The 18,524-nt window shown below is 47.0% G+C and overlaps 1 protein-coding gene across 1 annotated transcript; it reads left to right on the forward strand.

The window, feature by feature from the left end:
- Window positions 1-925: 925 nt before the first annotated feature.
- AAMP (angio associated migratory cell protein) lies at window positions 926-13,105 on the forward strand. The gene is made up of 11 exons (XM_053402283.1): window positions 926-1,115; window positions 2,743-2,868; window positions 3,582-3,701; window positions 4,592-4,731; window positions 5,515-5,659; window positions 6,553-6,636; window positions 7,629-7,744; window positions 8,242-8,336; window positions 9,579-9,669; window positions 10,596-10,750; window positions 11,372-13,105. Exons 1-11 carry the CDS (start codon window positions 986-988, stop codon window positions 11,445-11,447), a joined length of 1,278 nt encoding a protein of 425 aa, XP_053258258.1. The 5' UTR covers window positions 926-985; the 3' UTR covers window positions 11,448-13,105.
- The last annotated feature ends 5,419 nt before the right edge of the window (window positions 13,106-18,524 follow it).

Here is an 18,524-nt window from a genome sequence, read left to right on the forward strand (position 1 = left end):
AGTGTATTGATAACACACACACAAAAAAATCACCCCCGTTATGTATCAATGCCCTAGTGTGGGTACAGCCAAGGTATACTTTCCCTATTACTCCTTTGCTTCCGTTTATCTCACCTAACGGTGGGAAACAACACATATTTTTGTTTACAAATGTTCATTGTTTCAGCCCCCATATTTTACGGAGGGCAGAACAACAGAATCCTCCAGCCTGGGAAGGCTTTCTTTCCGACTCTCCTGTGCCGGGCGGGGGCTTTGCTGCCCTGCATATTGTTTTGCTTGCCAGGTGATCGACGGCATTTATGCAGCGGATTTTGTCTGAGTCTGCCGCTCGCCGCTGTTTTTGGGGGGAGTTGGACCAAAAAGTGACATTTAAAACAAATATTGTGGGGCAGAGCCCTGGGCCCTGGCTGGGAATCTCAGCACAGCCACAGAGCTCTCTAGGCGACACCTCTTCCTCTCCTAACCAGCCCCAGCAGCAGCAGCTGCTCCTCCTCCGCCGCCTAATTCACCAGCCGACCCTCTCGCTGTTTCCTCCCCGATGCCGGACCCCGCTTCCTCCCCACCAAGGTCGCATTGCACGGGCAGCCGCGCCTCCCCTCCCTACCCTGCATTCGAACCCTGCAAGCGGCCGCCATCTCGGGGAAAACTTCTCTCCCGCTTCCTCCCGCTGTGCGCCAGGTACTAGCAAGGTCGAGGAGAAGGAAGCGCCCCCGGCACTACAACTCCCATGACTCCCTTTCGCGACGGCGAGGGGTCACATGGGCAACGAAGGCGCTCCTTCGAGGAGGAGAACAAGGCGGCCCTCCGGCTCGGAACGCGGAGGGAGTCCGCGCTGATGACCCCCCCTCCGATTCGCTAGCCCGTTCCGATCCGCTTCGCTGATTGGTGGCGGAGACGTTCACCCCGCCCCCTCGACGGGAGGGAGGAAGGGAGGAGGAGATCAGCGTAGGCGCGTGCGGGTTGCTGGTAGGCTAAAGTCGTCAGCATGGCGGAACCCGCAGACGGGGCAGGTTTGGAGGCGGCCTCGGAGGGGCTCTTGCTGATGGCAGCCGGCGATGAGGAGGGGGCCGCGGAGGAGATCGTGGAGGTGGTGGACCTTGAGGCGCCTGGACCCGGTAAAGAGGCGAGGGACTGGGCGGCTGGGACGGGGACTTGTGATCGAGGTCCTTTTCCAGGGACTTTTGCAGAGGAAAACGTGATCACCCTGAAAAGTAGTAAGAGGGCTGACCGGTTAGGTGTCATCACCCCCATCCTCATTATCGCCACTCAGTCTGTCAGATTTATTTGTTAGGAGACTTTGGTCATCACTAAACTACAGCCTAGCTGAGCGAAACATTTTAACATAAATGACCCCCTAGCACGTTGGACCTCGTTTTGTGCAATAAATCATTGGTTCATCCGTTGGGTGCCTAGAGCAACCCTAGAAACCTTATATGTCATATACTATAGTATGCCTATCAAGTAGTAAATAGCACGCTTCCTCCCTAATGTTAAAAAAAAGAGGAAACTGGCCCTTGAATCTTTTTCACAACCCTTCCCTAGGGGAATTATACAGGAAACAGTATGACACACTGTGGACAATCTTTTTGGTCACATATGCACATACATTTACCAATATTCTGGTGTTCACCAACATCTTTGTTATTTATACACCCAGAGACAGGATGGATTTAAAGCTGGCCGCTTGGAGGTGCTCTAGCTCAAGAATATTACAAAGACAGGTCCCTACCCCAAGAGGCTTACAATCTAGAATGGACACAGTGAAACAACAGGGAAAGGGGGAAATGGAGTCATGGGAAATATATGTGATTATTTCAATTGCATGCTATTTGGCTTTGGGAACAATTCTGTGTGCAAGAAGCTGCCATAAAGTAAGCTGATGTAAATTAAGCCAGCGTAAAGTTACACTAGGTCCAAACATCATGGGGCATCGGGGGGGGGCTGCTTTCTACCTAAGCTTGGTAGAGGGAAAACAAGCATTTAAAGTAGTGTTTTATGCTGGGTTGCTAGGTCACATGACTGAGCTGAATGGGCTTAGGGTGCAGTCCAAATTCTACCCCCTCATCACACCTTTTGAGGGACTTATATTGGCCTTAGCTCTCGTGACTGAGCCAGAATGAGCAAAGTACACTGGCCTATCTTTGGCTGAGCTAGGGTTGGCTCTAAGGTGACCCAGTGCTTCCTATGTTGCTCTTCCTGGTGGATTTTGCCATAGGATTGCTGCCTTGGTTTAAAAAAAGGTATAGGTACAAAGCAGGTGATGGAGTAGTAATCATAGGGGGAATGGGAGAAGAGCTGTTTGGAGGCAATGAATAAGAGAACAGAGGAGAGGGAGGGAGGATGGGGTCCATAATTATCAAAACCGATGTCTCATGTAGGTTAGGGAAGGCTATTATACATTACAATCTATAATTTGACATAGGAATATAATTGAGGGGCTCAGGTTCTAGTGACAGCAGCATTTCAGACCACATGGAGTGGAAGGGGCTCAGGAGATTAGGGTTGGTGATTTCTACAACTTGTCTGAATCCTTCGCGACTATGACTTACCGGCACTTAGCTGTGAACTGATGTTGGCAGTTTACCACATAAGGTTCATTCTTCTCCTCTAAACAGGACGGTGAGCGCACACAGAGATGCCGCAGTTTAGCACACCTGCTTTTACTTCTTATGCTGGGTTGGTGGGGGGAACCTTCATGCTGACTGGCTTTGTAAAATAGCATTCCTTTGTTTGCGTCTGCAGATGATCTGGCTGATGAAATGGAAGATGTGGATTTAGATGAAGAGGAGGCTGCTTGGGAGGACGTTGAGGCAGAGGAAGGCATGGAGGCCCAAGATGACAGTGAGGTCACGTTCTCCAAACACACGGGTGAGCTGGTAGAGGAATGAAAGTAGGCATATCATTCATTATCTAGTGCCCCAGGTTTGGGCCTACCTATTCTGTGGCCCGGCAAGACTACTTTATTATTATTTGCAAAAGAAACCTGGTTGATAAAGGATTTAACCAGCTCTTTGTCAGTGGCTAGCACAGTATGCCATTGGTGGGTTGCTGACGCAAGGTCACACTAGCCGGTGAGCCTGCTTTCTACTTTAAGTCCCAGCCCTGCTAATTTAAAGCCAGGGTTGGTGATGTGAATCATCTCTGCCGGTATTTTCCAAGATGGTGCTCTTCCATGTTTTTCTTTTACCTTAAAAGGGCCAGGTGCCCTTGAGCAAGGAATGGAGGGGAAGCACCTGTGCATTCTCTATAGATCTGCGCTGTTGTGGCTACAGGATGGTGCTGTTTCAGCTGAGAGTGTGCTTCACTTTCACTCTTCTTTCCTTAACGTTTTGCTGGGAGAGAGCTACACGATTATGCCCCAGTCAAGGATGGGGAACTTGTGTCCCTCCAGATATTGTTGGATTCCCAGCTCCCATCAGCTCCCAACCAGCATGGTCAATTATGACATTTGGAGAGTGGCAGGTTTTGCATCTCTGGTGCTTTTGGTTCCTCTTGTTTGGATGCCCACAATAAGACTGTGAGTGTGAGAGAGAGGTATGTCTGGCTTCTGTCACTAACATTGTTCTGTTTGTTCCCCCTAGCATCTGTTTTCTGCGTCAGTCTTGACCCCAAGACCAACACGCTGGCAGTGACAGGCGGTGAAGATGACAAGGCTTTTGTGTGGCGCCTCAGTGATGGTGAGCTCCTCTTTGAATGCTCAGGTGAGGCTCTTCTGGGTAATACCTTGCAACTCTAATGCCAATATTTGAATTGCTTTGTGTTGCTGGGGTCAGCAAAAAAAGTTTTAACAATTAATACTTCCCTCTATCTTGGATAGCCCTGGGGATAAAGTGATCCATATCTAAAAATCTATATATAGGTAACTCTTCAGCTGGTGATTTGGATAGGAAGGTGTAGCAATGGAAAACATCTATATTTTTGAGGTGACTGAATATCCCCTCCTTTTACTTCTGGCATTGAAAGGACTGCCTGCAGATTGCCATATGTGGATAGCTCCACATTAAGGGTATACTCTATAATGGCCCTGCTCTACTGAAGAAATAATAATTCCAACAGGGCTGGGGCACCTGGGGGCTTTGAATGTTGTTGGACTACAACACTCATCATTGTTGACCATTAGCAATGGTGGCTGGGGTTCACGGGAGTTAGAGCCTGAAAGAGCCATATATAACCTGCCTGCACCATGATTATTTTCAGGACTGTTCATTGTGTTGAGGCAGGATGTGTGTGATATTATTGAGCTCCCTGGAGGAACAGCAGGACACTAATACTTCCACTGTTGCAAACACAAAGTATATGGTGCTTTACAGTGTCCAGAGCACTCTCTCTGTGTTACCTTTCACAACAACAGACCTGTAAGGTAGATTAGTATTATTACCCTGATGTTGGCAGGGAGTGGGTTGAGGCTGTGAGAGAATGATGTAGAGAAAGATGGTGGCTTTCCTGCAGGCCATGAAGTGCGTTCATGGCAAAGGAGAGGTATCAGGCACTTCCTGGTATGCTATACTTGCTTATCTTGGAGGACTCTCCATTGAACTTAATGGGATTGATTTCAGAATATGCATGTTCTTGTTCTTTTCATTATCACCAGGACACAAAGATTCCGTCACTTGTGCTGGTTTCAGCCATGATTCCACATTCGTGGCCACGGGTGACATGAGTGGACTGATAAAAGTTTGGCGGGTGGATGCCAAAGAGGAGATCTGGTCTTTCGAAGCGGGTGACTTGGAGGTGAGAAATGGGGCCCATAAATTCCAGGGCAAAAGTGAGAAGATTTCCCAGGGGAAAGCATGATCACTGTCTTGATTCTAGGGAGAAAACTGTGAGATAATTCAGATAAATTATTTCCTCTGACAGAAATGCAGTGCTTTATAGGCCTGTCATTTGGAACAGTTTCTAATTTGGTTGGGTGCAACAATGTAATATGGAACAAACTGATGCTTTCTGTGCAAGCTACAGTGTTACGCTTGCTACAACAAGGCTGTCAGTTTCACTCATTCCGTGTTCTTTGCCACTCTGCCGTAGTCATACAAAGGCTCACAAAACCACATGGCAATGTCATAGCGTGCCAATTGCACAACCTATATGTTAGGTTGCAGTCGTAAGCAAGGTGTACTGGTGAGATGGTGTGATGTCGTGGCTAAAGTGTGGGAGCTAGGAGGCTGGAAGTCTCCAGCTGAAATCTCGCCTCAGCTGCAGATTTGCTAGGTAATGTTAGGCAAGCTCTCAGCCTTGGCCCCTTCTCCATCTCCCCTGTTGGCATTGTATGGAGACTTCTCTTAAAGTGTGGTTGCACGGAATACTGAGAAGAGCATACGGGAAGCTATTTTCACCATCTCAAGTGTTGTATAAATGCTATACATTAAACTTTTGGGGTACGTATTTAAGAGTTGGCTGTTGGATAACTTTTGCACAGTGAGAAAGAATTTGTTGGTCATGTGCAAAGCAGCAGGCTCCTTTCTGGTATTGCTTAGCTCCCAGCCTATTGCTTTCTCTTTCTCTTTTTGACCCCAGTGGATGGAGTGGCACCCTCAGTCCCATGTCCTTCTGGCTGGCACTGCTGACGGCAACTCCTGGATGTGGAAGATCCCTAGTGGAGAGTGCAAGACCTTCCAAGGCCCGTCCTGTCCAGCTACATGTGGTCATGTCCTTCCTGATGGTGAGGAGCAGGGCTTGGGATGTGGGGATGGGCTTGTAAAATTGTTATAGGCCTGGCAATTGTTATAGGCCTGTCCAATGGCAGAATACATCAGCTTGGTTCACCCATGATGCTAAAGCATGGTTTGTTTGTTATATTTATACCCCATCTTTCCTCCAAGGAGCTCAAGGTGGTCTACACAGTTCTCCCCTTCTTCATTTAATCCACACAACCCTGTGAGGTAGGTTAAGCTTAAGAGACAGTGACTGGCCCAGTGTCACCCAGTGAGCTTCATAGCTCAGTAGGGGATGTAAACTCTGGTCTCTCAGGTCCTAGTCCAACACTCTAAACACTACACCACACTGGCTTATTGGTTGGTTGAATCTTTGAACCCAGCCAACAGAGCAACCATGGTTTGTGTTTTGTCAACTTACGACTCCTGGCCGTTTTAACTATGTTTTTGTGTTATGCCTGAACCCAGCAGTATTGCTTAATCAGTTTTTCAGCCACTCCATCCCAGATACTGGCCAAGTTACAGAGGCAGAAGGCAAGGCTACATGGAAAACAAACCAAGCTTTGGAGGGACAAGCTATGGCTTGTTTGCTGGATTATAAGGCAACTCCTGGGGTTTTTTGAGAGTGGGGGTGGAATGGTTAAAACAAACCATAGCTTAGTGTCATGTGTGACTGCAGCTGCTGTGAGATTTGCCTCTTCCAAGCACACCCTCTGTTCCTTTATGCACAGAGGCAGCCTTCCTAGTGACCTCCATAAATTTTGAACCTCGACCAGCATGGCCTATGGCCAGCAAGGAAAGAAGCTGTAGTCTAAAACATTTGGAGGGGAAGGCTGTAATAGCAAGGGATTGTGTTACAGTTGGGGTTGACTCTTGACTAACACAAAGACGCTTAATGCAGGGAGGAGAGCTGTGGTCGGTTACGAAGATGGGACCGTGCGCATCTGGGATCTGAAGCAGGGCAGCTCGCTGCACGTCCTCAAAGGTACCAAAGGTTCTGTTCGGTTGCCTGTTTCCATTTATTTGCTGTCAGGAAGCTGGAGCAAGGGGAGGTGTTGCTCAGAAACCTCTTTCAGAGTTCTAGCTTTGCACGGGAACTGTAAAGGCAGGAAAGAACCTGAGAAGGGGGAGGAATATGGACGGCTTTCAAGAAACATGGAATCCCAAGGCCTAAACAAAAACAATAAAACCCTGCTTTCAATGTGCAGCCTCTGCAGGGTTTCCTCTCTTTGTACCTTGGCATATTGGCATCCTCTGCTTGGGGGAATGTAATGATGGTCGCCAACTTAGTTGCCCTTAAACGGGAATAAGACGAATACATGGAGGATGAGGCTATAGCTCTTAGTCACGATTGCTGCATGCATTGGATGCATGCCAGTTACTGGGGAATAGTATTGGGAGAGGTCGTTGTGTTGTCCTTGTGAGCTTAACCAGGGCAAAGGTCATTTGGGGGGGGTTCCCTGTGATTCTGCCTGCTTTTTCCTACCTCCTTGTGGGCTTCCCAGAGGCATCTGGTTGGTCACTGTGGAAACGGGATGTTGGAGGCCTTTGGTCTGATCCAGCAGGAATCCACTTGCCTTTCTATGAGAATCAGTTAAACTACAACAAAGACTGAGATGGATTGCTTTGAAAAGTATCAGCAGTCACTGGGTTGGTGCAGAGGAGAGAGGTGTGTTGGTCAACCTTTCTTGTGAAATAGCATCACCCAAGGGCACTTCTGCTTGCAGATAACAGGGTGTTATTATGAGTCAAGGCAAAGGCCACAAGCCTGTCTCATGGTTTTCATGTTCTCATAAGTCATAGTCTTTTTGTTATTTTCTCTTGTGGCTGTAATGTGCTTCAGAGTTGGCAAATCCAAAAATAAAAATGGTGAGCCAAGACACAAGCAACTATTTAGGGCAATGAAGGAGGTGGAAGGTCTTAGTACACGCCTAGGCACCCTTTGATGTGTGATCTTTGCTCTCTCACCATTTCTAGGTCAGGACGGGCACCAGGGCCCGCTGACGTGCGTGGCCAGCAATAAGGATGGCAGCCTAGTCCTGACAGGCTCTGTTGACTGCCATGCCAAGCTAGTGAGCTCTGCAACTGGCAAGGTGGGTGCCTTCTTCCCCTCCATTCTGGAATGAATATACATGGGAACTTCCTTAGCCCACAGGTGTGAGTGTGAAAGCAGCACAATCTTGTATTGCCCATTTGGATAGAAGTTGCATTTTTACTCCACCCTTCTTCCAAGGAGCTCAGGAGTTCTGTCCCCTTCCTTTTTTCACTGTCACAACAACCCTGCGAAGTAGGTTGGGTGGAAAGTGACCTGGGTCTCCCTCTCCTAGTCCAGATTTTACACCAGGGTGGATAAAAATAATTGATTTTTAAAATTTTTGTTTTGTTTTGATTCCCCTTAAAAGTCCCCCCCCCAACAAAATAGGTATAAAATGGGGTATTTCCCACCTCTAAAAAAAGGTTAACAACTTTTACCTGAACCCCTAAGAAGGGGGGTAGATCACTGTCAGATTTTAATTCTGAAAGTAGATCGCAGTCCCTTGGGAGTTGGCCACCCCTCATTATCTTATCATTGGCTGTTTCTTTCCTGCAGGTTGTGTCTGTTTTCAAGGAAGAGGCCATTGTCCCCAAGTCTTCTGCTGAGGAGGCTGAATCCAACTCAGTTGAATCTCTGGGCTTCTGCAATGTGTGAGTATTGCCTTCTCGGTTGTGGGAACTGCCCGGAACTGATTGCTGAAATAAGTGAAACGTTTCCATCAGGGAGGGGAACCTGCAGCCCTGCTGGATTTTGTTCCCACAAGTCCTGGCCAGTGGTCAGGAGTGATAAGTGTTGTAGTCCAACAATGTCTTGAGGACCACAAGTTCCCCATCCCTGGTTTGCATGAACAGAATGGAAGGGGACAACTGCCTGCAACATAATGTAGAGCAGCCTTTGCTAACTCAGTGCCCTACAGATGTTATGGACTATTATAATCAGCCCAACCACTATGATAGTGCTTGTTGAGGCTTATGGGAGTTGCAGTTCAAAGTACCTGGAGGGCACCAGGTTGCCAAAGTCTGATCTAGTATAAGATCAATATGGGCTAGATACCACTGCATCATGAAATCTTAATTGTTTATTTTACATGGCATTTTCTTCACCCACCCTTTGGGACTGCTTACAACAATTAAACAGCAATATCATGAAACCACTATACAGTGGTACCTCAGGTTAAGTACTTAATTCGTTCCGGAGGTCTGTTCTTAACCTGAAACTGTTCTTAACCTGAAGCACCACTTTAGCTAATGGGGCCTCCTGCTGCCGCCGCACCACCGGAGCACGATTTCTGTTCTCATCCTAAAGCAAAGTTCTTAACCCGAGGTACTATTTCTGGGTTAGCAGAGTCTGTAACCTGAAGCGTCTGTAACCTGAAGCGTATGTAACCCGAGGTACCACTGTATCAAGTAAAATTACGTTGGAAAAGAGGCAGACTATTTTGAAAACAAACTTCAGGTGGAAGCATCTTCCCAAGAAGGCCAAGGCCTGCCCACGGTAGTTGGGATGGTTGAGTCTTTGCAAGCCTACTGGCTTCTGAGATTTCACCAGGCATTGCCCACATGCTTTCAAGGCTATCCTCTGCCAGAAGGACTGAAAAAAATAAGAGAATATTTGTGAGCATTTCTGCCAAAGTCAGGTGCTATTTTGTGGAACCCATTTAAGGGGAAAGCTGTCACCAAATTTCAAGAAGACTGCCTTCACAGGCAGCTCCTGCATTGCTCCTTTTCTGAAGGAACAAGAGCCAGCCTGGTGACTCCTGAATGACTGTCCTTCCTGCAGGGAGGTTTGGACTATTTATTAAAGTGCATTGCCTACTTTCCCACAAAAAGTTGCACCCAGAAGCCTCCCATTAAAAAAAGCGCTCCTTTTTCTCCGGCTTTGTTGTCATGCAGGATGCCGCTGGCTGCTGTTGGCTACTTGGACGGGACCTTGGCCATTTATGACGTCGCCACGCAGACCCTGAGACACAACTGCCAGCATGAGGTAGTGGAGAAGACCCTTCTGGGAATTGCTGGGGGCTTTGGGAAGAGCTGCTGTTGGCAGGAAGAAGCAGTTCAATCCAGGAGGAATGCAGCAATAGCCAAGGGCAGCTGTTCACAGAAGTCCTGGGTCCTGGCCTCTGCCTTGCAGCCCTGCTGCTGACAGGAGCTTCAGACAGGTCCCTAGTGCCTCGGGTGGAAGTGACCCTGCACATGATGTTGGGACCACAACTCCCATTGTCCCCAGGCAGCATCACCAGTGGTCAGGGATGATGTCCAACAACATCTTGAGGGCCACAGGCTCCCTTTCTTTGCTGCAGCAGGAAACTTTCCTGAGCTAAATCCCCTACATGCAAACAGCACCCAAAAACCCTATTATGGGCGAGCACATAATGGAGGGAAGGGTCATATTTTCTAAGCTCTCCTTTAATTCATTCTCTTCTCCTGGGTGAGCGGTCTTCTTTCCTGGGAAGCTTACTGTGCTGTGACAGGTTGATTGCAACATGCACTGAGTTTGTAGTCCAGGCTTGGCGTCCAACCACCTCTGATTTAGGTAGTCAGTAGAGTTTGTTTCATTAAACATTTCAGGGTAGGAAGACCTTAGGTGGGCGAAGGATCTTCCTCCTCCTCCTCCTCCTTCTTCTTTTTCTTCTTCTTCTTCTTCTTCTTCTTCTTCTTCTTCTTCTTCTTCTTCATATACTGCCCTATACCTGGAGGTCTCAGGGTGGTTCACTGAACAAAATCAAAATACAAAACCACCAAATACATAATCGAAATAAAAACAACAACCTAGTAACGCCCCTCCCCAAGAAAACCCCACATTTTAAAAGGGCATAGGATGTCAATCAAATCAACAAAAGGCCTGGTTAAAAATGCTAAGCGGGTGGGAATGCTGGTGACTAATAGCACCCTTTCCTTCTGTATTTTCAGTCGGGGATTGTGCAGCTCCTGTGGGAAGAGAGTTCCCCTGTGGTCTACACCTGCACCCTTGGTGGGGCTGTGTGCCTCTGGGACGCCCGCTCAGGCAAGCTGATCAGCGAGTACCGGGGCCACTCAGCGGAAATCCTGGACTTTGCTTTGAACAAGTGAGTTCCTGGAGCAAGAGCCCTTGGGGAGGTGCTGGGTGCTGTGTGGAGGAGTGCAGAGGGAAGCACAGAAAGCAAGCATTGGAAGGCAAGGATATACGGAACAGTATACATTAAGCTATGGCTTGTTTTTGTGTGGGTGTGAGTAGGGTTCCTGGGGAAGGAAATACATCCTGTCTTCTTAAGGCTCTTTTCCTCCTCCCAGCTCCCTTCAGAGTTGTCCTTTTCATTTGGAGGGAGGGCTCCACCGGTGGTTCTTTCAGAGAGCGGTGCATGTACACTAAAATGGAAATATGTGGTTTGGCACAGAGAAGAATGGACTTGGAAAAAGGGTTCATCCCTAGGTAACCTTGGGCACTTTGGCTTTCCTTGCCTTCCTTTGTTATATGTAAAATGGGACTTGCTGATATCTGCCCCACCCAGGAGTTATGAAGGCAAGTGAAATAGCGATTCTAGTTGGTTTTTGCTTGCTTGCTGGGGATTAAGCCTCACTGAGGTGAACAGGACTTGCTTCTGAGTAAAACCAGAGTAGGCTTGGGCCATCAAAACTTGCACTGACATTGATTAGTAATTGTTGTTGGGGGTAAACCTTTTTCTCTTCTTGTCGCCTCTTTCTTGCAGAGACGCTTCCATTGTGGTTACCACTTCTGGCGACCACCAGGCCAAGGTCTTCTGTGTGCAGCGCCCTGACCGCTAACATGGCTCCTCTCGAGCAGTGATTGGCACTGTGAAGAAGCAGCCCCGTGTGGATGCAAGTGGCCACACCAGTGGGACTGTGGTGGGGTGGGCAGGGTGGTTATCATCCCGCCTAAGAGGGCATCTAACGTTTTTGGGAAGGGAAAGCTTTGCCACCCTATCCCCCGACTGTCCGAGGGCTAATTTTTTGGAGTTTTGGATGAGAAGCTTTTAATTATTCCCCCTGCCTAGTACTCTGAAGAGCTCCAAAGGTGTGCAAACACACTGTGTCTGGTCTGGGGGATAGATCATCTGCATGACTGTGGTGGGAGAGGTGTGCCATGCCTTTTTCTGCATTTTTTCTGGTATGGCTCCCCCTTGTATAACTTGCGAAGGAGTGTGCAAAAACCCTGGTAATCAAAGGCATTGGCTTCCATCCACCTCTGCATAAGCTGGGACAGGTGGATGGCTTTGCAACCTCTGAAATGACAAGGAAATATGTCCTCCCACCTCCCCCGTTTGAAACCTTTGCCCTTGGTTTGGGTGAGCAAATTGTGTGGCTTAGCAGGGAGGGATAGGCTTTAGCCAGAGTTCTGACGCTCACACATTGTCTTGGAAACATCATCTTATGGTTGGTTGAATAGATCAGCCTGGGAATTGGGCAGTGGATCTCTCCAGCAACAAATACACAATTTGTTCGAACGATCCCTCTAGCCTCTTCTATATCAGATGACATCGTGATGCAATAAAAAAGAACAAATGAAATAAGAAAGGCTATCGTTTTCACAAGGACTTCGTTTGGGGACCTATTTGTCCATGGTCAAACAGTGAGTTGCTTGACTGTTGTCTACTCCCAAACCAGTGGTCATTAAATAAAAATAAAAATGTGTGCTTATGTTCCTGAAAAACTGGAAAGAGGGAATGAATGAACACATGGAAGCATCCCTTGTTCCTCCACCAGCCCGTTCCCTGGTCTCAGCAAAGAGAGCTGAGTTGGGGGTTCTGCTGGGAAGTGCTCAGTGGTTCCTAGGCTTACTCTGTAACCTCTACTGCATAACAGATCTGACCCCAGTATCAGCCAGATGCATTCAAATAGAGCAGAACTGTTCTAGACATCTTATTCTTTGAGGTATCGTACGCTGTGATGACCTTGGTAGGAATTGGGGGCTCCCTCTCTCCCAGGGCTAGCGCAGTGTCAGAAGAGGGGGAGGGTGGGGAAGAAGAATGCTCCATCGCACGCTGCGTTTTTGCCAGCTAGTCGTTGAAAGTGCTGCCCTGCGCTGAGGGAGGTGGGAACAGAAAATGTTTGTGAGAGGGGATGCGGTGTCTCTTATGAGAAACGATAGCAGGAGGAAGTTCATGGGGTGCAGTTTTCGCTGCCTGTGCTAACACTACCTGCCCCACAGCCACTAACAGCTCAAGAGGCTTCTTTGAAGGAAGTCTTTGCCAATCATGAGCCTTTGGAAGATTGTCACTAGCATGTTCTCCGCTTCCCAGAGTTGCTGCTCATTTTGTGTGTGCATTGTCACCATAAAAGTCTTGTTCTGAGGACCTGCTGGAGGGTCCTATGTAGAAGGTGAACATAGAAAGCTATCTTATACTGCAGCAGACTGTTGATTGATCTAGCTCTGAATTGTCTCTGTAGCTACTGACTAAATAAAGTGCGACTGGAGCTGGAAAGACATGCTAGTATTTTAAACAAAATGTCAAGTATCTATTTAGGATATCCTGGGACAGATGAATTAGCCTGTCCCACCAGCAGGAGGCAATTGGTTTCTAATTTGAGTGCTATAGAGGTGTCCCTTGGGTTTAGAAGTGGACTGAGAAATAGGTGTGAAATCCTCTTGCGCCTTTGCGCTTGTGAAACTGCTTTTGATCCATCAGGCACATCTGACAACTTAAGAAAAGGAGATGTGGTTTTTGGTCGTTTCTCACTGCAGTCCCAAAGGCCCCCCTGTTACGGTGGTGGTGGTGGGGACCCTCCAAAATGGTTTGCAGGGGGGTGGGCTGCAGGGGAAGAGGGGGGAAATGGATTCTCCTTTACTTCAGTGGATGTCTTCACCAAATTAAAAGCTAATCTGTGAGCAGAATGGTGGCATGGTTAGATTTCAAAGCATGTGATCTCCAGCAAGGAATCCTGGGAACTGTGGTTTGTTAAGGGTGCTGGATATGGTAGCTCTGTGAGGAGGAAACTCTAATTACCAGGATTGTTTGGGGAAAGTTGCGTACTTCAGATGTCTGTTGAATATGCTTTAAAATGTATAGTGTGGATCTGCCCTGTGTATGTTTGTACAGGTGGTGGGAATTCAACAGTCAACTATTGAAAAAAGTATAGAAAACGACTTTTTGTAATTGGGTTGCATCACCTGCCGTGGTTCTTTTTATTTTTTTATGCATGAACGTTTTAGCACTGCTGCTTAGAACAGTCATAAAGAGGGCAAAGCCTGTTACATAAGCAACCACCCAACAACACTTCTTTTCTTTCCATGCAAATATGTTTTGTGTGTATAGCAATGCCTTTAGTCATGATTGGTTTGTCTGGCAAATTTTGAAATTTGCTTGTTCACAAAGCAAGGTTCATTTTGTTACCAAATCCTCAGAAACTTTTGTTCCACCAGCAGTCAGGCTAGCATCATTTGCTTTTGTGTAATGTCTACGTTTCCATGGAGCAACGTCCTGCACTAGGACTAAACATGAAGAGCCACACCATTGCTCTGTACGTTTTCTTAAAAAATCAAGGTGGCTTCAGCAACGAACCCATCCACGCAGTGACTACTGTTCTGCACCTCCTGGTCTGAGGAATGCAGACCATGAGCTCTCAATATTCTTGACTTAAATCAGCCTTGTCAACAAGTCCACAAAAGTTGCAGAAATGTTTATTAGCCAGCTGGGGCTGTCAGAAAAGAGGCCCCTGTTCCCATTGCAGCTGGTCCAGTGCATGGCAGAGGGGGGTGGGCTTCCCTCTGCTGGCACCCTACTTGGTTTCTAAGGTGATCTGAGGAAGGAAGATGTTCTCTGTCCTCCCCACCCCCCTCCAGTAGTAGGGATTGTTGAATTTTTCAACTTTCAAATTCCAAAAGTGAGGAATTTGCTAAAAAGTTGCAACGTAACTTGGGAATTCCAAAGATATTTTGGTTAAATTAATATAATTTAGTTTTGCTTAATACGTAAAATGTGTAAAATTGCATAGAAATCATTAGAAATGATTGCCAAGTACTTGTAAGTTTTATATAAATATTATTGTTGTTATTATTTAGCATTATCTGACATTTTCAAAAGGTAAAATTAAAATCCTTTGCTTTTCTGAGAACAGTTTATGTGCTTTTTAATCAAATGTAGATTTACCAAGCTAAATATTGTCCAATAAAAATTAATAATAGCAGATTTGAATTCCTCACGCCCCAAAATGTATTTTCAAGACCTCTGAAGAAATTTGCAAAAATTAAATTCCACTCCGTAAAATGACATGCTCTACTCCACCAGCACTCCTTCTCTGAGCATCTTTCTGTCACCAGGGGTCCACCATTGAGAGTGTGCCTATTATCGTATGGAAGAAATACTTACATGGAAGTATATTTTGTTCCTAATGAAGAATGGAACATCCAGTTCTATTACTTTTTACTGACGATACTGTGTATTTCTGTCTTTCCAATATGATGGCCTCCAATTGGGAGTTATTGGGTTCCCAGTTAAATTGTTGGGCTCCCACCCAACTCCTATCAGCTTCAGCCAGTAGTCAAGAATGATGGGAGTTGTAGTTCAACGTCTGCAGGACTACATGTTAGGCTCCTCTGGAATATGTAATGTCTGAGTCTGTCTTAAAATAAACTGCTTGGTTTTGTTTCCCAGTATATGAATATCATGCAATAATATTTGTTTCTGGGAATGTAAGCCACAGATTTTCTTCCTAGATATGTAAACAGCGATTCTCATGGGAAAATGTTGGCCTTTATCTAGCACTCCAGAACTGAGATGAACTTAGATAGTTACAAAATGACGTTGGAGGGCCAGTGCGACCTTATCTAGTTCATACACCAATCCCTCAAGGTCCAGATGGTGGTGTGGGCTCTGAGAGAGGCAAGGAAAATGATTTAACCAGAGGCTTATTTCTGAGCAGACATGGTTAGGATTGCACTGTTGTTCAGAGATGCTAGCAAGACCACATCAAAGTTAGTAAAATGGTTGAATCCAGAGGACTCCGGAACTAGCAGGCTGCCTTTCTGTAATGAAATTAGTCAAAAGTGAATGAAGACGACTCCTACCTCAGCTTTCAGTGGCAGCAATGTGGAAAGACCAGAGTGCACACAAAGTGTGTGCTAGAAAGAGGGGTTTCTGTTCCATGGAACCACACGTTCAGAGAAATACATGTAAAGCTTAAATTACCAGAGGTCTCAGAAAAGAGCATTTTATGGAACCTAGCAAATATCGTACATTGGTTAAGTTATTAACAGCAATTCTTACAAGTGGTTGTCAAGTTACAGAAAGGTAGCCGTGTTGGTCTGCCATAGTCAAAACAAAATTTTTTTTTTTCTTCCAGTAGCACCTTAAAGACCAACTAAGTTAGTTCTTGGTATGAGCTTTCGTGTGCATGCACACTTCTTCAGATAGTGGCTGTCAAGTTCAGTGGTCAACGCTGTGCCCCAAAATCACTGGAGTGTGTGTGTGTGCGTGCGTGCGTGCGTGCACCTGTCAAATATGGGTAAGGTAAAGTGACAAGATGGGGCAACCACCATCTGCAGACTCGAAGGAGGGATTGTTTTGCTTTTAGTGGACCTGGCTAGTGATCATAGGAAGTTCTTTCATACTAGATTAGCCTGTTTGTCCTTTGGGATTAGCCTTGCTTGCTTCAATAGGCAGGAATTCCATGGCTCTACTAGGCAGGGGTAGAAGCTGGGCCTTCTGAATAAGAAGCATGTGCTGTACCACTGAGCGGTGGCCTCTCCCCTCCTCTTTCCTAGGCATGGGGGAAACGTAGCTTTTTGCTTCGGTGTGACCTGCTTTGGATGCTCTCTGCTTAAACGGTTGTATTTTGAAGCTTGGCTTGTGCATGGTATAGTGTGCTATGGCCTCTGCGGAAGTGTTCTGACAGTTTCCCCACCTTTTCATCATTAAGTTGTTCCAAGATTCCTACCCAGTTTAATATTAAGGAAACGGGAAGTACCATAAGGGACACAACAGGCAGGATCTCTGAATGACGGCAATTAATACTGATAAAGCTCAGTTTTGCCTCCCTTTCCAAGCTTCCTGAATCTTGGGGCTGAGAAACCTGTGACCGGTCATATGTTGTTAGACTCAAAACTCCCATCAGCCACAGCCATCATGGCTGATGGCCAGGGACAAAAGGAGGTGGAGTCTAGCAACATCTGGAGGAGGATGGAGGCTCCCCATCCCTGATTTAAAGTATAGGGGAGGTAAGAGACTTTTCTCCTCTTGCAAATGAGAGATCAGAGTATTATAGAGTGAGGACTGTGGGGGCGGCAGCAGAGGTGAGTGGCAGGCCTGTGCTGTGCTGCCCTTTCTCTGATCTCTTCCAGGAAGTGCTGCTGCTGCTGCTAGCACAGCACCAGATATTATAATAAACACAGGGTAGGGGCTGTTCTTTTTCAAGCATTCTGGCCCTCCCTACATCCTCAGATCACAGAGTCATCAGGGAAGAGAAGCATCCAGCTGACCGGCTCTTCTGACTGCTCGCACTTGAAGCTTAGCAGAACTTTTTTGGTATTAAGTCAACGAAAAGCAGAGCTCTGACCTGGGCTGGGTAGAGCAGGGATGAATTCCTCGCACTGCCATTTATCCTATGAGAAAACAGCAAGAGTTCCTGGAAGCGCCCGGGCTGCTGTGTCAAACTGCAGAGAAGGCAGTGCTTGCAAGCCTTCTGCCCGTACTGACTTTTCTCATTTAATACAGATGACAGTTGCTCCTGGCATGCTGCAGGGAGCCGCAGTTTATCACAGCGTGATCAGGCAAAGCTGTTGCAACTTCAATTTACACATATCTGCAGTTGCTGTAGCTTGCGTTACATCTGCTTGACCGGCTGCCCTTTTCGTGTTGCAGCCTCCAGTCCCTTCTGATTGAAATCCCAGGCTGATGGATGAGCTGCTGTGTTTCAGTGGCACAACCGTGTCCTTGGAGCGTTTCAGGAAGCTGTGAGAGATTAACTTGAACATTTTGCATCACAGGGTGTGACTGCTGCCCCTTTCCTGGGGACAGTGTGCTTCCTAATGGAATATTTACGAGCTCTCATCCATCACATTGCGGAGAGCAGGGGATGATCATGAGCCATCAAACCCCATCTGTGAGGGTGGAATGGCTAGCTAATCCTCCTTCGAGCAAACACAGTGGCAGATGCTGCTATTGATACAGCCCACTTGGCGGTCAGCAAACATTGGTAGGGGGAACTCCCTGGGATGTGGTGAGAGAAGAGGCACCACCGGACTCTATTTGTTCTGTCAATGTGGGCGAAACACCAGGTTGGTGCCCAAGTAGGATAGTATCATGGTGGGTGATCTAAATATATATACAGATTTACCAGGTTTCACTGGTATGCCAACTACAACCATTCCTGGATAGGGATAGGTTGGCCACAGTGACCTGTGCACTGACAGCCTCAAGAATGGATTACGGTAATGTACTCTATTTGGGGCAGCTCCTAGACCTGGTTTGGAAGCTGCAACTGGTGCAGAATGCAGCCCCTCCAAGTGTCCCTGAAGTGCCCCGGCCCAGTATACCTGAAGAAGCATCTCCACCCCCATCGTTCAGCCCAGACACTGAGGTCCAGCTCCAAGGGCCTTCTGCTGGTTTCCTCACAGAGAGATGTGAGGTTACAGAGAACCAGGCAGAGGGCCTTCTCGGTGGTGGCGCCTGCCCTGTGGAACATCCTCCCATCAGATGTCAAGGAAATAAACAACTGTCTGACTTTTAGAAGACATCTGAAGGCAGCCTTGTTTAGGGAAGTTTTTAATGTTTGAAGTTTTATTCTGTTTTTAATCTGTTGGGAGCCGCTCAGAGTAGCTAAGGAAACCCAGCCGGATGGATGGGGTATGAATAATAAATTATTATCATCATCCCTATTTTCCAAGTTCAGTCCTGGATTTACAGA

Source organism: Podarcis raffonei, chromosome 1, assembly GCF_027172205.1.
Source record: "Podarcis raffonei isolate rPodRaf1 chromosome 1, rPodRaf1.pri, whole genome shotgun sequence".
NCBI classification, from domain to species: Eukaryota; Metazoa; Chordata; class Lepidosauria; order Squamata; family Lacertidae; genus Podarcis; species Podarcis raffonei.